This window comes from Nesoenas mayeri, assembly GCF_963082525.1.
Source record: "Nesoenas mayeri genome assembly, chromosome: 12".
Classification (NCBI taxonomy): Eukaryota; Metazoa; Chordata; class Aves; order Columbiformes; family Columbidae; genus Nesoenas; species Nesoenas mayeri.
In genome coordinates, this window is record NC_137547.1 from 17,464,744 (window position 1) to 17,485,175 (window position 20,432).

Consider the following 20,432-nt stretch of genomic DNA (forward strand, 5'->3'; position numbering starts at 1 on the left):
TTCATGTCAAGTCAGGTGGTGAGTATCATCAATTACAGTACATCAACTCTGAAACTGGTGTCATTATAGACATGAGCTATCTATTTGAAGGGAAATCCAAATTACAGAGAAGTAGTATGTCCATAGGATAACTTCTCTGTACTGACTGGCATCACCTAAGTTTCCTCTCTGTATGAAATATTAATAGAAAACTATCACAACAAAATATAAGAGCCCATTTTTAATTTATAGTACCTATGCACAATTATTACATGCAGTAAACACAAAATAAAGAGTAGACAATATTCAAAGCATTAGAGAACCTGGCCATTTAGGAATCAAAAAGCATTTGTGGATTTAAAAACACTGTATTACCGGAATGCCAAGTCAAAAACCCACAAAGCATAAACCCCACCATTCCGTTTCCAGAACGGGTGCACAGCATGGCCACTCGAGCACAGGCTTCAATTCACGTATGAGAAACGATATCACATACTTCTGTGACGCAGGAACAAGCAACTGGGAATAATAACACTTTCTATTGGATTTGCTGTCAAAAACCAGGCTTACCTGAAAACTCATCTATTTTGCCTTTTTATTGTTGCTGTTTTGTGCTGACTGCATATCCAGTCCAATATTGTGACATCAGTATATTATCTTTTTACAGTTCTGCAACACACCATGATCTTTATCTAAAAACGGCATTTGACGGTTCAGCTTGAGCACCTGCAAACAAATAAATTGCTCCTTCCCACAATATTTCTTTTCAACGTGCCTGCCCTGTATGTTGTTCTTCCCAAGTTCTCTGCATCTCCTAGAGGTGATTTTGCATACGTTTTTACGTAATGGGCCTTCACAAAGGAATTATTCCATTTAAAGTAATTCCTTTAGTGCAAGGTGTCAGAGAAATGTCAAAATAATGGGCCTTTAGACACTGTGGATAAAATAATTCGGGGACACGGAGTGAATATTCTTTGCAGAAATTGAGCTGAATTTGTTTTTTGCCGAAGGAAAGTATTACCTAAAGCATTCTTCATTTAACATTATTTACAAATAACTTCATCAATTTGAATGAGGTGAATCAGAATTCAACAGTCATGCTAAGACTCACCATTTCCAGATCTCCATCAGCAACTGCTCTTAGGAGCTTTTCCACCTATGTATGAAGAAAACAATTTATTTGCTTTGTTAGTACTGGTAGTAAGCTGTACACAGAAAATCCTGGGTTTTTTACTAACCTCCTAAGATCACATGGTAGAATTACTGCTGGCCCATTCCCTATTTATTGCTATAAAGCAAAAACCTTCTTCCTTTATGAAGTACAAAAGCTGTGCAAGGCCTGTGGCCATTTGATGACCTCTGACTTGCTTAGTTAAGCAGTACTACCTAAAGAGAGGACATGTAGTCCACACACAAAGCCACGTAAGCTTACATAAGTTACGATGCCGCTTCAGCAGCAGCTGACCATGCATTTCTGTTGTGAACCTAACCTTAAAAACCCCTACTCGAGACAAATTTCTACTCTTATAAACATAAGCATTGTTTGGACTCTTGCTGAGCTACTACAGGTGACCAGAAGCACCAAGGACGGTAAGTTTTGCAAGTTGCAGGTTTCATGGACTAACAGCTACTGTCACATTTTAATCTTTATCTGCAAATGAGTACGTTGCTGATTGTGACAGCAGTGCTTGGGAAAGCAAACAAGGAAGCATGAGACTAAAAGGGAGTTGTGTTTTACTGGTCTGGTCTCTTCAGGTTTTTAACAGAAGAACAGGACACATCTACAGGTGAAAGATCAGACGCCAGATTAAATCCCTCCATCCATTTTTATCTCTTTTTAATTCTATTTTATTACTACTATTTTATTGCTACCTATCTAACACCAGGTGAGGCTCATGGAAGTCAATGCAAGGCACTCAAGGCAGGATTCCTCTTGTCTAACTTTGAATGTCTAGAAGTGAACTGTCTAAATCTAAGCCAGTCATTTAAACTCCCTCTCTGTTAACCCCCAAACAGAATGCAGTCAACAAATGACACTCAAATGCAACTCGGGTCTAACCAAGCATGTTCAAAATTAATTTCTCTCCAGAGAAATTAACACATCTGAAGTTAGGTGAGCCAAATCCCAATCTCTACACATATACATCTAACATGGACTATATATAGAAGGGAGATCTGTGCCTCCTATCAATTTCCCCGTATCACATAGGATAATGTCACCAGAGAACATAAAGGTATTGATTTTCAGTAGCCAGTCTTATCACATATAAGATGCCTCACGGTAACTGCAAGCAACCCACAAGCTCTGAGAATTTCTTTCCAAAAGGAAGAACTTCCCTACAGTTTTAAGAGCTGCAATTCACTCAGAGGCTCAGTTTTTCTGTTGCTGAACAGAAACTGTGCAAGGAGTTATCAGTTCCAACAGAGGAAGCTGTTTTACTCTCTCTTCTCTAAGTTGTAGACCAGTCAGATACAAGACATACACCATGACTGGCTCATTTAAGCGAAGAGTTTAATTCATCAGCAGTATTGATTAATAAACATCTAACTGCATCCACATGGTCTAAGCCTTAAAGTCTGGAAAACTGATCCTACTATCTTCCCATTACTTCCAGAGGCGTCCCCTTCCCTGAGCTCGCTCAGGCCGGGCCATGGCCCCTGTGCTTCGGAACAACCAGAGCCGGGAGCACACGTGAAACTGGGCAAACACCAACAGCCTAAAGCCGGATTACAGGAGAAGGTCAATCTAAGGTGTAAGCTGCTCGTAATCTTTTTCCCTGGTTTGAACTACAGTCTTAGCTCTTGGGTGTGATATATTTGTTCCTTCAAGGAAAAATAAATCCTCAATCTATGAGGTGAACTTTTACATTCAGGTAACTTTATGTTAAGACTTGACTTGGAGTGCTTGACTCCGTACAAACAAGGGGGCACACTCCTATGTTGAGGCTCTCGTAGAATAACTGATAATGAAGTCTGAGGTAATACCTTCCAGTCAAACTGTACATCTTTGAGCTTCTTGAGCAGTTTTAGAAAACAGAAACTTTGGGTAGGAGAATAATCTTCTAAAAATAGCAGAAAAGATAATTTGAATGGAGAGGTGATATGGAAACAAATACACTAAGGAAGTCAGTCTGGAAAAAATGGAGCAGCAGGACTGGGAAAAAATAGAGAAGCATGAGAAGGAGTGATGATACCACAGTCTTAGGAGGGGATAAATGGCAAGTATGGATCTGAGGTCCCACTTGAAAAAAATCCAGAGGATGGCACCTTGGTTGGTATGGACAGAGCAAAATCAGCAAACACATGTGCAAGATATTTACTATCAAGTGTGTGGTTCTTCATATGATTAAAAATTTATTTCCTATGCCTATTTTGAAAGCTTGTCTTAACATTGTTTGCCAGTATGCCTGTACTAGTCTCTTTTCCCTGACAGATTTTGTAACCTAACAGTGGCATTTAAATCCTGGACAGGACAGCAAAGTCCTTGGGGCACTGATTACCATTATAACTTTGTAAACCTCAAATTATGTACTTAATTGAAATAAATCTGAACAACTACTTCAAATATGCTTTCAATTCTTCCCCAGAACTAACCAGCAGAGCAGCTGATACCGTACAAAAATCAGGGTTTAGATGCTAAGACAACAAGCACCTGAGGACAGATAATTTTCCAAACCAGACAGAAGGTTATTCCTGAAGAAGCAGTTAAAGCAGTGTCGCAAAATATCACTCTTCCTTCACTTTGTTTATTGTCAAACTTATACCTCAGTCTTACCTCTTTATAACTATTTTTTACTTCTTCTTGCCTAATTTCAGTTGATGCTGACGACAGGCTTGAGACAGATGACCCTCTGCTGAAGGTTTCTGCTGAGAGCTGAGGAGACCTAAGCGGTGACTTGAAGTTGGAGGGGGGAGAAAAGTTACCTATCAGATTAAGCAGGTTAAACATAGGCAAAAAAAGCTTAGCAACTTGCACTGGTTGTTACCTCGGAAGCGCACTGTCCTCTTTCAAACGTTAGACAGTTTAATTCCATCAATGACAAAATCTGCATAAAAATATTAATAAAAACAACCAATGTAACTTCACTTAAAGAGGAATTTACTGACTGAGACACAACCTAATATTAGTAACAGATTATGACTGAGCAGATTAAAAGCATGCATTTACAAGTTTATGTTCTATACCACAGGTTGTATTCATGCTGTTACATTCAAAACGTGACCATTCTTCCTTAAGGGCAAACATACATCTTCACTTTCGTAGTACCAGACCCCAAACTCCTATTAGCAGGTAAGCACCTACACTGCTGTGAAATCGTATCAGACAGAAACCAGGCTGGAAGACAAAGAGGAATACCTTGGAATTCAATGCACACTGTAGGGAAGTCTCTTTCATGCGGTTTTGAATTTCTGGATTTGCCCCATTTTGCAAAAGCACTTCTATGATCCCTTGATAGCCCCACCGAGCAGCTATATGAAGAGGAGTATCTCCCTTTTCATTACCAATATCTAGCCTGCAGGAATGCACATCATAGTAGACTAAAGCTTTGACGCACTGGAAAGAAAAGGAAAGTTATCAATAAATTATAGTATTGTCTCTCAATTCATAAAACAAGTGCAATCCTAAGAAGTTTTTTCATTGCTGCTCATATAACCCATTGCCTAAAGGACAGGCTTTCACAATTCAGTGTCATCAAAGAGTTAAACAACCAACATTGTATAATATTGGTATCTTTAAAGTGAATACATACTAAAAATTGCTACGAACTACTGAACAAAGTCCTCATTTACAGTGTTAAATAGCCTCCAAGTCTTTTTTTATTTACTTTTAAAAATATGTAAGTTTAGTACAAATTTGCATCACGGTTTAATTCTATTCCATTAGAACGCCCATTTAGTTTGTTACAAAACAATTACTTACATCCTCATGACCGTAAGTGCAGGCTAAATGAAGTGGAGTGTTTCCATTATTGTCCTGAACATCAGCACTTGCCTTATAGTGCAACAAGAGAAGCTTAAAAGAAAAAGGAAAGTAGACATTTAAGTAACTAAAAAATTAATGGACAAATAATTGTTATTCTGTGGATTCCTTTAGGTTTGTAGCATGATGAAGCACTTAATGAAAAACTAGCTAAGTCTCTCCTGTTTCAGACACTACCCTCTTGGCATTACAGGACTGATTTTTCCCTACTCTAAGAACCAAATAACAGCTGCTTCTTACATATTCAGTGAAAAATGAATAACCTACTGCAGCAAACACTGCAATACACATACTATGTGATAGTTTATACCATATTTAAGAGCCTATGTAAGTGAAGAACAGCTGGATTTCAACAATGCTACTCAATGAATCTTGCATATACAAAATCCAAGTACACAATAATTAATGTAGTTAGAAAGTCCATCCTGAACACAATGTGAAGTCACTTTGTTCATTCCAATGACTGCAATGGTTCTTAAGAGCAGAGATGTCAACAGGCTCTCCATTTGTACTGTGTATTAGAGATTTGTATTAATAAAATGCACAGCTGTCAATTGCCTGGTTATCAGAAATGGCTGAAAACCTTGCAGTATAGGAAAAAATAAAATATCATGCAAACTATAATGATAAAAGAGCCACAACTCTGTCAGTGTACACAGTTCTGGTAAAAGCTTCTCAGAAGACCTAACTGACAGTAATAGCAGAATAGCTCAGTAAGAGTCCTGTATTTATCGTTTAGGTTAAGTATTTCTTTTTCTTTCTAATTAAGCCTTTTGGTGCTTACCGTAACATTTTGATATCCCTTCTGACAGGCAAGATGAAGCGGAGTTGAACCGTGGTAATCCGTAGCATTGACAACAGCTCCTTTGGCTACTAGTAAATCCACGAACGCTGCTTGCCCTTGGAAAATACACAGACATTAAAAGAAAGAAGTAAACTTTCCACGAGAACATTGCTCATTTTCAAATTCAAACATGAATTACAAACCAAGACACCCTGTGTACTATGTCTCTATATACCGTATACTCACTTTCTTAGAATTTGGGTTTTTTTTTTGTTACAGATTACTCAAGGTTAAAGCTCCATAAAAGAACCTCCAGCTGAAAGCAAGCTCCGCTTCTATCTTATGAGTAGGAAAATAATAGAAAATAAAGCCATGTCACACAAAGCACTCTCCTACTAGTATTTAATAATTCAAAAAAGAAATTATTAAAAAAAAAACCTCACTAAGAAAACTAATACCATCTTCTAATAAATGTAAGATCAGTGGCATAATGAACATTACAAGATAGGAGCTGGTAGAGCTCTACCATGCACAGCCAGGTGCAGGAGAGAGCAAAGATCCACTTCTCAATATGCCAGTTCTTTAAAACAAGACTAGTTTCTGATGACATACCTTTAATTTTTCACAGCTACTGTGGTAAACACTAAAGCAGGAGCAAACAGCCAGGAAACAAATAAACAATAACTTAGGCATAAGAAACTCAGCTTAAAAGAATATACAATAACTTCAGTCTGCACCAAGATATCAGTTTACATAGCAAATACGAACAACACAATTTAATGTTAAATTCACTCTTTAATGCAAAATTGGAAAACATGCTAACATAAAAATAAGGAACATAAGGACAGTAAACACTGGTGAAAAACCAACACCACTCACCACAAATAGCAGCTATATGAAGTGGTGTGTATCCTCGGTCATCTCGGGAAAAGGGAGTGATAATGGAAGGATCATTCAGTTTCCTTTAAAACACAATGGTTTAAAAGCAGCTCAGTTACCTATGCAGCGGTGGTAAGGAGGAGAGAGAGAGAAAAACTGCCAAGGCTGACACAAAACGGATTCTGGAACTTTCTATCCTTTACCCTCTTCTCATTGACAAATTATTCTATATAGAGTTATACATTTTGTTAAGAGACACGGTTTTGTCCAAGATGTTCAAGTCAGGTTCAAGAGAAGAAACATTCCACACCACATTTGCCCAAGGACATGCAGCCTCCATCACCAAATTGGTTGGTTCCAAGGCATTCAGTATTCTCCCAATATTTTTTTGCTCCTTCAAAGCACACAAACATACGCTCTCTACTACATCCCAAGGGTTACCAACTTACTCCATAACCAGAAGCGGCTTGCTTTCTAAAGCAAACCTTGGATGAGAACTTTTACGTAGCTTTTTATGTATTTGTGGAGATGAAAAGTGCTTACCCAGAAACTAGTTTCTCACATTTGTCGCAGTAACAGAGCGGGTGACACATTTTCTGTACAGTGTCCTTATCACTGTCACCTTGACTTAGTAATCGCTCCACTTCCTCCTGATTACCCGAAGCAATATGCTACAAAAAGCCAAGAGAAGAGAATAAGAAACCAATTTAAAAGTCTCTGTTTAAGAAGAAATTAAAAAACCAAAAACACCTCCGCCCACCACACACCCCAAAAAAACCAGAGTAATTTACTGAAGCACAAAACAAAAGGAACTGATTATAAAAGATGTGTATTCAAGCATTAGAAAGCAGAAATGAACAATGCCACAGCACAAAACCCCATAATGGGCATTCAGTATTAAGAAGAATCTGTTCTTGGCTTACTTCACTTTCTATAAAAGATTAAAACAATTCCTATTGTTCTCTTTAGAGTCAGTCATGAAATTGAGCTCCCTCTGTTCAAAAACATTTCTTAAAATTACCAAGTCTCTAGCCATAGGCTGTGAACACATATAATTAGAAGTTCTGCTTTGTGTCCTTGTATAGGCAAATTCTTTCAGAATGACAATATAAGATTAACACACAATATGAAGGAGCTGTCAGGTGATCACATTTAAATTATTTCAGAAACTCTGTCAATGTCAAGTCCTAAAAGCTGTGAGAGACAACCGGATAACAATATCACATCTGTGCATCAAACAGGCAAATCAACACCAGCAGCATTTAATCCTCATTTGCTTCCGTATTCCTTACAACATGTGCTGAAATCCATAAGATTATATTAACTTGGTAATGTTTTGGCACAGAAATGCACTAGATTCAAAACACTTTTAGCATCTACTGAAATACGTTTCGCAGTACTAATGCAATTAACACTGCATTACATTTCAGAAAATTGCTGAAAGAAAGGGATATAGATGTGCAGTATATAAGTACATACATATTCTGCCATAAAAGTTATTAACCTTAAATAAGCAGTCTATTGGAGTAGCAGACATCTGGGACAAGTTCATCCTTTGTCTTAAAAGCAGCTTGTCACACAGTCTCTCAGATTCCTGCAAATAAAATATATAGATCCATTATTTACATGCTCATTTACAGGCAAAAGTAAGGTACCTTAACAGTGGAATTTACTTTAAAAACATTAGACACTGTATTTTCCACTTACAAATCACCAGATGCGCATAAAACCTAAATCAGTTTCACATTTAGGACTCTGAGACTTGAAGAACCACACACCTGCTGTTCAAAGACAGAACAAGTAGATGTTCACTAGAATATTCCTTTACTGTAATTCTCCACAAACTAACTGAGCCTTAATGAAATCATGGTTGTACCATCTAAAAAAGAATACATCAAAACTACAAAAGACATTAAAATGACAGCAAGAGGTGCAATGCAGCTTTCTTATGAGGAGAAATTAGGATTCTTCACTCTGGAAAAGATTTCATTGTGCTACAGTGGGTCTATAAAAATCATAAAAACTCCAAAGCAAACATGCAAAGAATGAATATTCGCTGTTCCTCCAAATGTAAGAACCGGGATGCCCAACAAAATCATCACACATTAGGTCTGGAGAGGTAATAGGGAGAAGAGAGGGAAGAAAAGATGTTATTGTAGAACTCATTGCCACAGGGTGTTGCCAAAGCCCAAGAGCCATCTACTGGGGACTATTAAAAAGAGATGACCCAGATACAACTCTAAAACTCTGCTGAACTTTTTGTTACTTGCTGCTAAATAGAGGATTGTAACAGGTAAAGCATCACATTGAACATCACAGGAAATAAAACAACAATCTAAAGAAAACACTTTCTAAGAAAGCAGATGGAAACGCACACAGTTGATTCTGATCAACTGCTGCTACGGTTGGTATTATAATTTCTTCAGATGTTATTTTTGTATAGCGACCATCTCCCTAGAAATGGAAGGACTCCCAACATTCATCAAACTGAAGACCATTGCATTTAAGACAGATGCCTACGTATCAGATAAACTTTGATGGTTTAGTATCTGGGCTGTAGCTTCTGCAATTAAGTCTGTAAAGACCAGATATGAATAAGCAAAAAAAGTCCAACTCACTCTTAACATTAGTAAGTCATCATGAAGTTTAAAAACTTGGTGAACTACAAATAAACAAGATCATTTGAACACTAAAAATAAAGGGTTCAGATTTTCTAGAAACTGGATCACTCCTTTCAAAACCAACACAGATGCCACTCATAAAGCTCTCTCAGAAAAACCCCATTGTAGAGCAAACAGTGTCATTAAAAACATGTTCGTGAAGTCTAGAGATAAAGATTTGGATCTGTACTCCACAGTAAGCTGTTTGTATCTAGATACATGAAGATGATATTCACCAGTCTTTTCAAACTGAAGTACTCCAGCTAAAGATACGCATGCATATCTTTCCAGAATTACAAAGCACGTAACACCGGTCTCCTTGGGTAGATTCTTCAGCGTGACGAGTAATAACTTCCTTAAGAAATATTTGGTCAAAAATTTTACTAACTAGAAAAAACATGTTAAAGTTTTACTGCTGATACAAGTTTCTAATCAGAAGTTCTAATATGAATGCTCAGACAGCTTTATTCACTCACTACGAAAAATCTAAGTAACCACGAGCAAGACCTGGTGTAGTTCTGTACTGTTCCTTCTACAGTGTATTTTACAAGAAAAGCGTTCCCCAGGAAGAAAAATTATTTTAAAGAGACACTTGAGGCAGCAATCAACATATTATATTACTCATTATATAATTCAGAAAAGTGTCCATTCCAGATGAAACTACGTATCTTCAAATGTGCAATACAGAATGGCAGAAGAATCAAGTATGGGTTGACGTGTATAAACACTTTTGGGCCTTTCAAATACAAAAGTCACTTGTACCAGCTTTATTTGCACTCCAGATATTTAAAAAAAAATAAATTGGCTTGAGAGGGACTCTTGGATATTTTAAATCTATGTTGTCTGGAAAAATACACAACCAAACATTAGTCTTTTTATCTAACACTACTCTCTATAGTAGAGAAACACAATATTAGTATCTGTAAAGGTGTATCTATATAATGACCTGTCCAAGGTGACTTACAAAGATTACAACTGATGACTTGGGGAAATTATCTCCATTCCCTTTCCTCCTCCCCACACTTCATTACCCTCAGCTTCTCCCACCTGCCCTTTCCCCAGCTTCATTGCCACCTGCAGCTCTTTCCATACAAGAACCAAACACCCATTCCCCAGTGGCTGGCTCCAACTCCTACAGGTACCTACTTCAACCCTCAGAACTAGAGGGTCTTACTACACATTAGTTGTACATAGGAACATAACTAAGATCCAACACTTGTTAACTGGACTCCTAATTAAATAAGGTTGACAACTCCCAGAAAATAAAAATGGAATTTCTCATGCTATCAGTGACCTGTTCCTCTCCTTCCCACATCAAAAAATGTCCCCCTACGACTTGCATGACCTTGGGTGAAGGGATTTGGCAGGTGTCTCATGTGCAATTTTCCCACTGCCATAAGGGTGATGATATGCCCATTATCCCACAGGGTACAATAGTTTCTTGCTGAGTTTTCTTTATGTATTTAGCTTCGTTAGGGATTGGACAACAGCATCACTCAGCTGCCAGAAGCTCCATTTGAAGCCAGCTATAAAATTAAGTGTAGCCACATGAGGGGCTGTAATGAAGCCCCAGGGTACAGCAATGTTCCTGCTCACTTCAATCCTACAACCCCTTCCAGTGCCATCTGGAAAAGGAAACCATGGGGCATTAATGTGACAGCTGCCGTTGCTTTGAACAGAAACATTATTTCCTTTCACCAGAAAAAAAATTCCCTTCACCAGAGAACAAAGGAAAATAACTGATAAGTTCACAAACAGTAGTGCTACCCTACCAGAAATTCCTACCATGTTCCTCCAGCTCCTCACTACCTTCTTCCAATTCCTCTTCATTTTGTGCCACCTTCTGCCTTACCCTAGACTAAAGGGTGGTCAATCTAGCTCTTTCCTTTTCAGCTGTGCTAAAGGGCTAGACTTCATTGTCTTCAAGGTTCTGCTGTGTTCCCATCTCAGGCCTTCAAGCCACAATGACTCCTATGAAAGGCCATGTAGATTGAAGAAGTTCCTGCTACACACCCTGTATGCACATCAAAGTGAGAAACGGAGAGGGTGGCACTCTAGGGCTGGAGTTGATCCAGCTGAGGTATAGATAGAAACACTTATCACTTGCTCATATATTCCCTAACATTCTGCGGTGCAGACGCTACTATAAGCAGTACAAGACCACCCTCAATTAGCCTTCTCAAATATGGAGTTCATCGTTCAAGACAGATACTATATTTCTTTGGGAGATATCTGAATATGAGTGGCACTTAAGTTATAATGCCCCTTGAAGGAAACCACACTATAAAAAAAACCTGTTATCCTTAACTATATTAAGGAGAGAGAAGACCAGACGTTTAATAGGAAACAGTTTTTATTCCGGAAATTTAAGAACAGGGTTTTTTTCCCAGCTTGCCAGCATTGTTGTGGAAGACAATTGTACTTTGTTTCCAGTTTTCCATGCAGCATCCCAGCATTGCTGGTTGTGTATCAATTGTTGATGATAGCCAAGCCACTGCAGGAAGTAAAACTGTTTGGCAAGTTGTTTTCCTTTTAAACTAACATTTATTTTTAACATAATTCAATACAGCATTACAGACAAGAAATACCACAGTCTCTTTACACAAAAAGTGTCTTTTTTTCTCTCAAGTGTACAAAAACTTATGCATGACAGGCTCGTGGAAAGATCATAGAGAAGACAAAAAAATGCCAAAACATCAAAAGGCTAAAATGTTACTTTAAGTGATTCTTTAAGATTGTGCCCCAGGTTGTCCCATCCCAAGCCCTGCACACTGAGCCATTATTCTGGCCCCTGCAATTAGATTCCAGTGCTTTGCAGTTGGGTAGACTGAGACACGTTGAATTCACTCTGGTTCCACGCTCACTCCCTTTGATTTCCACATCAGATCAGGAAAACCTAATTTTGCAACAGTAGAAAGTTTTATAGGAGCAGTAAGACTGGCTTACTTTACTAAATAAGCTACAAAGTTCTTAAATCATAGAAGTATCTGAAGTCACACCAATATCATCCTTGACTGGACTGCAGGGATTTGACCTGACAGAAGGTCTAGTTGCCCAGAATGAAATAATTCATGCATTCACAAACTTCCTGCCCCTGCCAGGTTAGAGATCCCAAGAGCCAAATTTGACCTTCATGCACCACCATATCATAGTCCTGCACTCCCATGCAACTATCAGCTTGGTGCAACATAGTACTCTGCACTGCAAACACATTGAATTTTCAGACTACAAAGACTTAGTGAGTCATTAAGTTACAGTGCAATCTCCATTCTGCTAGCACAGCTAAGCTTTTTAAAATTATTAAAGAAAAAATCTGTTTACACTGTGCCTGTTCTCAAGTACCACATTGCTTTCACAGCCATAACAGAACAAGTACAAGAGATATTAAGCTTACTGAAGACTCAGCTGCTCAAAACAGCACTGTCATTATTCTTCCAACCATATGAAGAGGAAGACTTGACATTTAGCTATGTGCTCAAGGACTTTACAATGAACAAGTATTGCTACAGAATTAAGACTTCATTGTAATCATTTAGATCATTTTGGCATTTGCTTCAGGTAGTTACCTCAACTCATTTACATGCAAAGAAAGAACTCTTATGTTTGTATCCTCTGCTTGGATTTACTCCCCCAGTTGTACACAATACTACAAGCTTATCAAATACACATTTGACAGACTTTAAGAGTAGCTTACTGTTGATCTGTCAGAGAGGTTGCCTTGTCGTATGTATTCTATTGCAGCCTCAATTGAGGTTAGACAGTATCCCAATTCATCCTTCACTGAACTGCAAAGCCTGAAGTTCTTAATGTAACTCAAGTTGGCCATCCTGAAATAAAAAGTTAAAGCCATGAACCACTAACAATAAGATGACACTAGCATGCACTATTTTAATACTGCAACTCATCTTAGGCAATCCAGGCAGACAATAGGTGTGTGTTAAGAAAAAGCTTCTGGCAAAACTGTGGCTGTTCTGAGCTTTGTAGATGGATCAGAACTCTATCTTTTAACTATTCAATGAAAAGCTATTAATTGGATATAAAGAATATGAAGGACAGGGTAGGGACAGCAGAGGGAGATTGTTTCACATGTTTCAAACATGTTAATGCTTCAGGTACCTTAAGCACCAGTGTAATGTGATAGCTACAAATTAGAGAAAAATGCTAATCTCCAAGATACATGATACACCAACATTAAAATTCAGTTCAGGCTCAAGTGGAATGCTTAGATATAGTGATACTGATTAGAGAAACACAATGGCATGGTCTAGCAGCAAGCAATTAAGCATTCAAATCTGGTTTCTCTATATGAAATGGATCAAATATTTCAAACAGTTAGAAGCTGCACAAGATTTCACAGCTCCAGACACAGATGGGGAAGGACCAGTCTGTAAAGTCCATATTGAACATACAGATTTGGTATACATATGGCCTTCCCATTACAATTTTTTCCCTAGGCTGGGAATCAAAACAATAACATAGCACTTAAATTCCCAACAGGTCCTTAATTCAGCCAAACCTGGAATATATCTTTGCTGTTTGTCCTACTAAAAATAGTTTCCTGCATTACATCAACCCCTCTTACACTTTAAGTTATTACTACATGTTCAGAAACATTTGCCCTTACAGCAGCATTATGTATATTATACAATTAATCTCTGTACAGTCAAAGTATAATTACATACCAGTTTGGGATTTCTGTTTTTACAAGTAAATACAGCAAAACAGAGAGAAGATCATCTGCACACATGGTTTCCATGTTAACTAAAAAAAGAATTTACATCTGATGTTAGCCATGTCATGGTTCATATCAAGAGCAATACCTATAAAGGGAGTTCTGCTTCCTAAGACTAAGGGCCAGCTCCGCTAGTAGAGAATGCATTGAGTAATTAAGGCAGCCCTTCAAATTTTCTCAATCTCCCTCTAACATAGGCTGCCAGAAGCCAAAAAAAATACAGTTTGTACTGTACAAATTGCAATATTTGACTAATATCCCCTCCTCCATATACAGGAAGAGCCAGAGCACTAGACTTCAGGATTTCCAAAATTCTTAAGGGCAAAAAACAGCCTCTAATTTGACACACTCTTCCATAACCCAGGAGTCTTCCTAGAGAAAGGAAGAGATGAAGTAAGAAAAGCACAAGTTCATTGTGCTGCTCCATTTGCTTAGTGGAAGTGTCTTCTCTCTCCAGACTAAACAAAAGAAATACCAGGTTAAGAGGTCCATGTTGTCCTATCACAAAATCATTTCTGTAATCCATGGTAGGACTCTGAATGCAGCACATGGAAGGTTTGCTTGTCATCCACCAACACTGCATTTTGCAAAAGATGCATCTCAAGCATGTTGATTTCAAGATCATCAAGGAGCATGGACAGATAGACAGGAATGATCTAACAGCAATCCTCAGTGTTTAAAATTGATCACCCTCAATCCTTCTGCAGGAGAACATCCCAGCACACACAAGCTTCTCACATGCACCAGCTAGCATATGTATAAGCTAATCAAGTACCCCACCTCAACCCTTGAGAAACACTGCTGAATTATCTATCTTGTCTCCATTTTGCTTTGTTTAGATACCTGCAAGACAGACTCCAGTCTGTGTTTAACCCACAAGTTCTATTCAAACAGCTGTTTATATACTAAAGTGTTTTGTGTGTACTGGTTCAGGAAAAAGTTTAAAACTAAGTTATTAATTCACTAATTACTGACCTCTTTGGCTAGGAGATTGCATAATAATTTGTACCACTTTCCGCAGACAAAGTAGCTTCTGTTGAGGGGAAGTACATTTGTTCAACTGACCCAGTTCTCGCTTTGCGCGTGGTATATTAAAACTGTGAAATAATTTGAAAGAAATTATTAGCACACAGAGTTCCTGTGCAGGATGTCCAAAAACCAAGTTTTAACTTGTTCAGAGCTGAAATGGAGAACATTATTAAAATATTTCCATCTCCGCTCCAAGCACACTTGCATTTCTGTACCCTGTAGATGGAGAGGCAAGTAAAATAATATAAAAGCAAAGGAAATAATGATCTCAAAGACTGCCATAAAACAACACTTGCAATGCTTTACTTTTCCATCTCAAAAATATGAAGAAAAAACTTGTTTTCTGAAAAAGATACTTTTTGGTTGGCCTCGTACCAATTTAAGATTTCAATGCCTCCTCAAAGACTCCACAACCATTTCTCACCTGAACTCAGGCTTTACTCCAATGTCTTTTTGCTGCAGGTCTTGAAGGCTCCTCGTGATTTTGTTAAAAGCAGCATCCTAATCAATAGAAAGGCAACAGTTGTGTTTGTTGGGTTTTTTAATGCCTTAATGTAACTGAACTTCAGCAATCAAACTTACCTCACTTGCCTCAATAGTCCCCACATATTTAAAGACTAGATCATAAATAGCATGGTGGATATACATCTGTAGAAAAAAAAAAACGCAACAGTACTTTAGGCATGAAAGAGAAAGTTTAAAATAGCTTGCTAATTATTTTCCTTCATTTCAGATGCTTACTTCAACTGCTTGTTTAATCAGATTCATCTGCTCTTCTTGCTTTGCAAGCATCTTCTGGAAAAAGAAAATCCATACAAATGGTGAGAGAAAGCTAGATAATCTATTGCTTAAGTAACACTATGTGCTATGTATTTAGTTGAATAAGTGTTTACCAAGTGTGAGTCTCTCAAAAGATGCTGGAGACATTTGGTATAAAGTGCATTGACAGAATCCTGGTGGGGAAGAAACAAAACACCAAAAGGCATTCAGGTTAATCTGGCTCGAAGCAACAAACCATGAATAAGCAAAGAAAGGAAACCTTCCTTGCCTTAGAAGTGTGCACAAAGATTTAAGATTCTAAGCTAGAAAATTTGCCTTTATTAATAGATAATATGGTAATTCACAATTAGCAATTCTGCTTTCTCTCCTCCCACCTTCCTCAACTCCAGACTACTCTGGCATAGAAAACCTCAATAAGACAAAGAACCAAAGCAGTGAAGTGAATTATACGTAGTAAATTAAACACCAAGCAGCAAGATACTGACTATGTAGTGGCGGAGGCTTTTCCTTTCATGTTCTTTAAACGTTCTATAGAAAGATCCTATATATTTATCAAATCTCTCACAGTGCCTTCCCAAGAATTCTCTAACATCTTCAATATTTTTAAGACAATAGGAGTTTGATGAAGCTGTAGATTCACCTAAGATAAAAGACAAGAATTAACACATAGATTTAATATTATGCATGGTAAAGTACTCTGTTCCTACATACAGAGCCAGCTTGTGTGCAACAGAACACCAGTTCAGCTTACCAGACCTTTAACTGAAAACTATTGCTTTTAATTAGAACAATTTAATGCATCACATTTAGAGTAAGCTCTCTTGCCTTTTATGTCAAGTATTTATTTATTTCATATAGGTAACACTGTTTTCACATGCTTTTATATCCCGGGGTAATTTATTGCCACATACACAACTCATAATCTGAGTGCAAGTCAAGCTTGAAAGTAGAAGAAAAGCACATTACAGTATTGACTGAATGGCCGTGCAGAAGTCAGCGTGCTGCAAGTGAGCTGTAAAAATCCCATCTTGGATTTTTACATAACCTATTATTTATTTAGATGCACTTTCTTTGAATGGGAGAGCAAGGTTGCTTCATGTAAACATTAAACCAAATCCACTTTCCTTCTGAATAACACAATTGGAACCCTCACTTAAAATTCATATTACTTTTCCAAAAATTTTTTTCTAGGCACGTCTTTCATTTGCAAAAACAGGCAACTAATAACAGGCTTAGATCTCATTCATTTCAAATTACTTTTGAAATTACAGATTACCTCACTTCTGAAAGACTGCTATATAACTACATTAAGTGGTGGCCAAAAAAAGAATGCCACAAGAATAATTTTTTAGATTTTGATTAATATTTATAGAACTTAAGCCGATATGTATGTCAGCTTTTTCTCCAGAAAAACTTTCATACATCCCTGACAGCACTATTTCCACACTACCTTAGTATTACTTCACTTTGTCATCTTTTTTCCAAAGAGATATGTATTTAGGAAGACTAGATGGTTTTATTTCAGAAAAAGCCTATGTTTTAAAAAGCTTCTGCTCCTTTTAATTAGTAAACATTGTTATGCAAATTCACAAGGAAATCCTCTTACATTCCCAGTTTAATAGTAGCCTTGGAAAGTGTTCCAGCCTTACCAAGAGCACTTGCAGTACTAGGACAAAAATTAACACATTCAACTTAATGACACAGACCAACACCCACCAGAAGAGCTTCTATGTAACTACGCTACACAAACTCCAACCACCAATGAAGCGATCATGAAAGAACTAACCCCTCCAGTTTTCTGTGCATCCACCTTGCATCTCAAGACACGTCACATTCAAGACTAAATCCCTTTAAGCAGTCAGCAGTAAACTCAGCATTGCTAAAAAGAAAATCACACTGGATCGAGCATTCTGCAGATGACGTTTAGTGCTGAGACTAAGGCATAGACCCTACAGAATTAAGTTTGCCTTGCAGCAGTTTAATATTTGTCCCCAGCAGCACACCAGCATCCACCCCAGCAGGGTAGTAAATGCCAAGAGCTTTCAGCCAAGCCAACGCTCTTCAGAATGAGGAAGCACATGAAGCACAAGCCTACTCACTTGCTCCCTGTGCAAACAAGACCACAAAGGTAACACTTCAATACATACTTGAGCTTTCTGTTTCTTCCAATGGATGCGCTATGCACAATATACTAAAGCTTTCTTCTTTTTCATTGTAAAATGTTTCCTCAAAAAGAACAGGTACTGAGAGGTGGTAATTAAAACCAGTTCCTAAAATGATGAGGTTTCCTTGTATGAAGATCTCCTGAAACAAAACAAAAAGTACATCAAGTGTAAAACTCTGCCAGAATAAAATGCTTCTACAGTGCACTGCTACATTTCCAGGGAAATAAGATAACCTTGCAAGACAAGAAAGCCCCAGATTCCAGAAGTTTCATGCTCTCCTGCTGTGTTGGCACTGAAACAGACTACTTCAGTGTACAATGGCTAGTTAAACCTCACTTATACCTACTTTCTTTACAAGTCTACTACTAGAGGAGGTTTCAGACAACCTACAAGGTCAAAGTGACTAATCTGCAGATTTTGAAGCACTTTCAATAGAAGGGAAACAGAAAAGCCAACTAGAATCGGAGCCCAAGTCCAGCTTCAGAAAAACACCACACTACTTTTCTACATTTCTCACGCTCAGCTTTATCTTCTCAGGCAACTGAAGTGAAGACGCCTGCAGTAGGAAGATCTAGAGCAGGGGTATCAAACTCATCGTCTCTGGGGCCACAGCCGCCTTGTGGTTGCCTTCAAAGGGCCAAATGTAATTTTAGGACTGTATAAACGTAACTATTCCTACATTTATACAATCCTAACATTATATTCGGCACTTTGAAGGCAACCACAAGGCCGATGTGGCCCCGGTGACGATGAGTTTGACAGCCTTGCTCTAGATGATAGCCTGCAAAGGGGAGCAGGATCTCACACTGCAAATGTACAAGTGAAAAATACATGATCCTATGCAGTTAGTGTTGGTATCAGGGCTCGCTGCTACATTAGGCAGTTTCTACCCTACTTACTGGACTAATACACCAGGCCTCAGTTACAACCTGATATCATCATAATTTTGTCTTAAGCCCTGATGAACTCACATCTGCATACAATATAGGCAGACTATTACTTGCCTGAAAGCTAGAGAGACAGTTCTTAATTAAGTGATAAAGGCCCTTCTGACACAAAAAATTGCTCATAGCCACAAAAGAGACAAATTGACAAAGCTGCTTTGCCAAAGTAGTAAGATGAAATCAGCGGCAGCGTTACCATCTGAACAGGACAACTCTTGTTGTGCACATGCCAAAAGCCAGCTTTTGCTATAAGCAGAATATCCCTGAGAACCTTGGCTTAGATGGACAGCTTACTACTATTGCCAGTCAGCGCTAACTCCTGGTGACCCCTCCTGTAACCACACTGGCACAGTCACCAACCACAGCCCATCACTTGAGTGTCCCCAAGCTACATTCAGATATCAAACAGAAATACCTTTCCATTTAAGGTCTGAAAGTTTCCTTCTAGCGGCTTCAGAACATAAGATTCAAACTGGCAGGCGGGCAGACTGCTGCTTGAAAGGCTCCCTTTGCATGGAACTAGGACCTAAAAAAGGTCATATCATGCTTTAGAGAGAAATGCCATGTATGACCAGCTACACCCCAGCAGCTTTTGCCCTTTAGAGGCAAGCAATTTAATCTGGTTTATGAACATTTACTTGCAAACATATAGCAACTATTAGCGCTTTTGTTTAAATAAATCAAAAGGAAAGGCCATTGATAGACACATAGTCTGGCAATTAGCCCACAAGTTTCATTTAGTGACTTACCTGAAAAAAGATAGCAAATGTAACTGAAGCAAACCATACAAGATGAGATAAAGCTACTTAGCACCAGTCACCTGAATGACTTAAAATTAGGCATAAAGATAAGAAAAATCTAAGATCAAGCATCTCAGGTATACAGCATGTCAACAAAATGGCAGTTTGAGACAAACTCTTAATTATAAAGCAATACATCATGAATACAACAAACACTGTATACATGCTGAAAAGAAATACATCTCATTGTCAAGGGAGAAGCATAAAGTAAGTGGTTCTTTCAGTACCCAGCATGCTGTCAGAAATTAGTAGTTGTCTGTCCACTGGGGATTTCAAACCATTAATTCCATTCTAAGTTACAGCAAGTGGGAGAATATGTAACTTCAGTTCATAGCAAACAAGCTTCCTGTGAAGTTTAGAAACAACAGCAACTTTGGCCTTTCATTGCCATGCAATAAATCAAGAGGTCCATATTAGTAAGCAACAAGCAAATTAAACTAAAAGTTGCTGTCCTTCACTTCCAGGTTTTGTAGGCTTGCACTCATCTTCAAGCGTCATAGCAGTCGTATGGTTTAAACTCATCCAGCTACTATTTATTAAGCAGCTTTTAAATTTAGTTATTTATACTTACAATACCATGGAGTTCCGCAACTTTGCTGCATAGATCAGGACGCCGCTTCTGAATGGCCAAATAAAAGGGATTTTTCAAGATATCTTCATCATACATAGCCATATGGACTTCAGATATTCCAAGATTTT

General features: G+C 38.1%; 1 protein-coding gene across 1 annotated transcript in view; it reads right to left on the minus strand.

The window, feature by feature from the left end:
* ANKRD27 (ankyrin repeat domain 27) overlaps positions 1–20,432 on the minus strand; it is a gene marked incomplete at its 3' end in the record, with an annotated part of 32,354 nt that extends 11,922 nt beyond the window's left edge. Inside the window, exons 1-20 of the mRNA XM_080351656.1 lie at positions 20,305–20,432; positions 19,349–19,459; positions 17,972–18,128; positions 16,310–16,464; positions 15,938–15,997; positions 15,786–15,839; positions 15,627–15,692; positions 15,469–15,545; positions 14,991–15,112; positions 13,966–14,044; positions 12,978–13,110; positions 8,128–8,217; positions 7,167–7,294; positions 6,624–6,706; positions 5,745–5,860; positions 4,901–4,993; positions 4,337–4,534; positions 3,966–4,025; positions 3,755–3,874; positions 1,091–1,135 (exon numbers count right to left, since the gene is read on the minus strand). Coding sequence (XP_080207782.1) covers positions 1,091–1,135; positions 3,755–3,874; positions 3,966–4,025; positions 4,337–4,534; positions 4,901–4,993; positions 5,745–5,860; positions 6,624–6,706; positions 7,167–7,294; positions 8,128–8,217; positions 12,978–13,110; positions 13,966–14,044; positions 14,991–15,112; positions 15,469–15,545; positions 15,627–15,692; positions 15,786–15,839; positions 15,938–15,997; positions 16,310–16,464; positions 17,972–18,128; positions 19,349–19,459; positions 20,305–20,406 — 2,049 coding nt within the window. The 5' untranslated portion in view covers positions 20,407–20,432. The remainder of the gene's footprint in view (positions 1–1,090; positions 1,136–3,754; positions 3,875–3,965; positions 4,026–4,336; positions 4,535–4,900; positions 4,994–5,744; positions 5,861–6,623; positions 6,707–7,166; positions 7,295–8,127; positions 8,218–12,977; positions 13,111–13,965; positions 14,045–14,990; positions 15,113–15,468; positions 15,546–15,626; positions 15,693–15,785; positions 15,840–15,937; positions 15,998–16,309; positions 16,465–17,971; positions 18,129–19,348; positions 19,460–20,304) is intronic.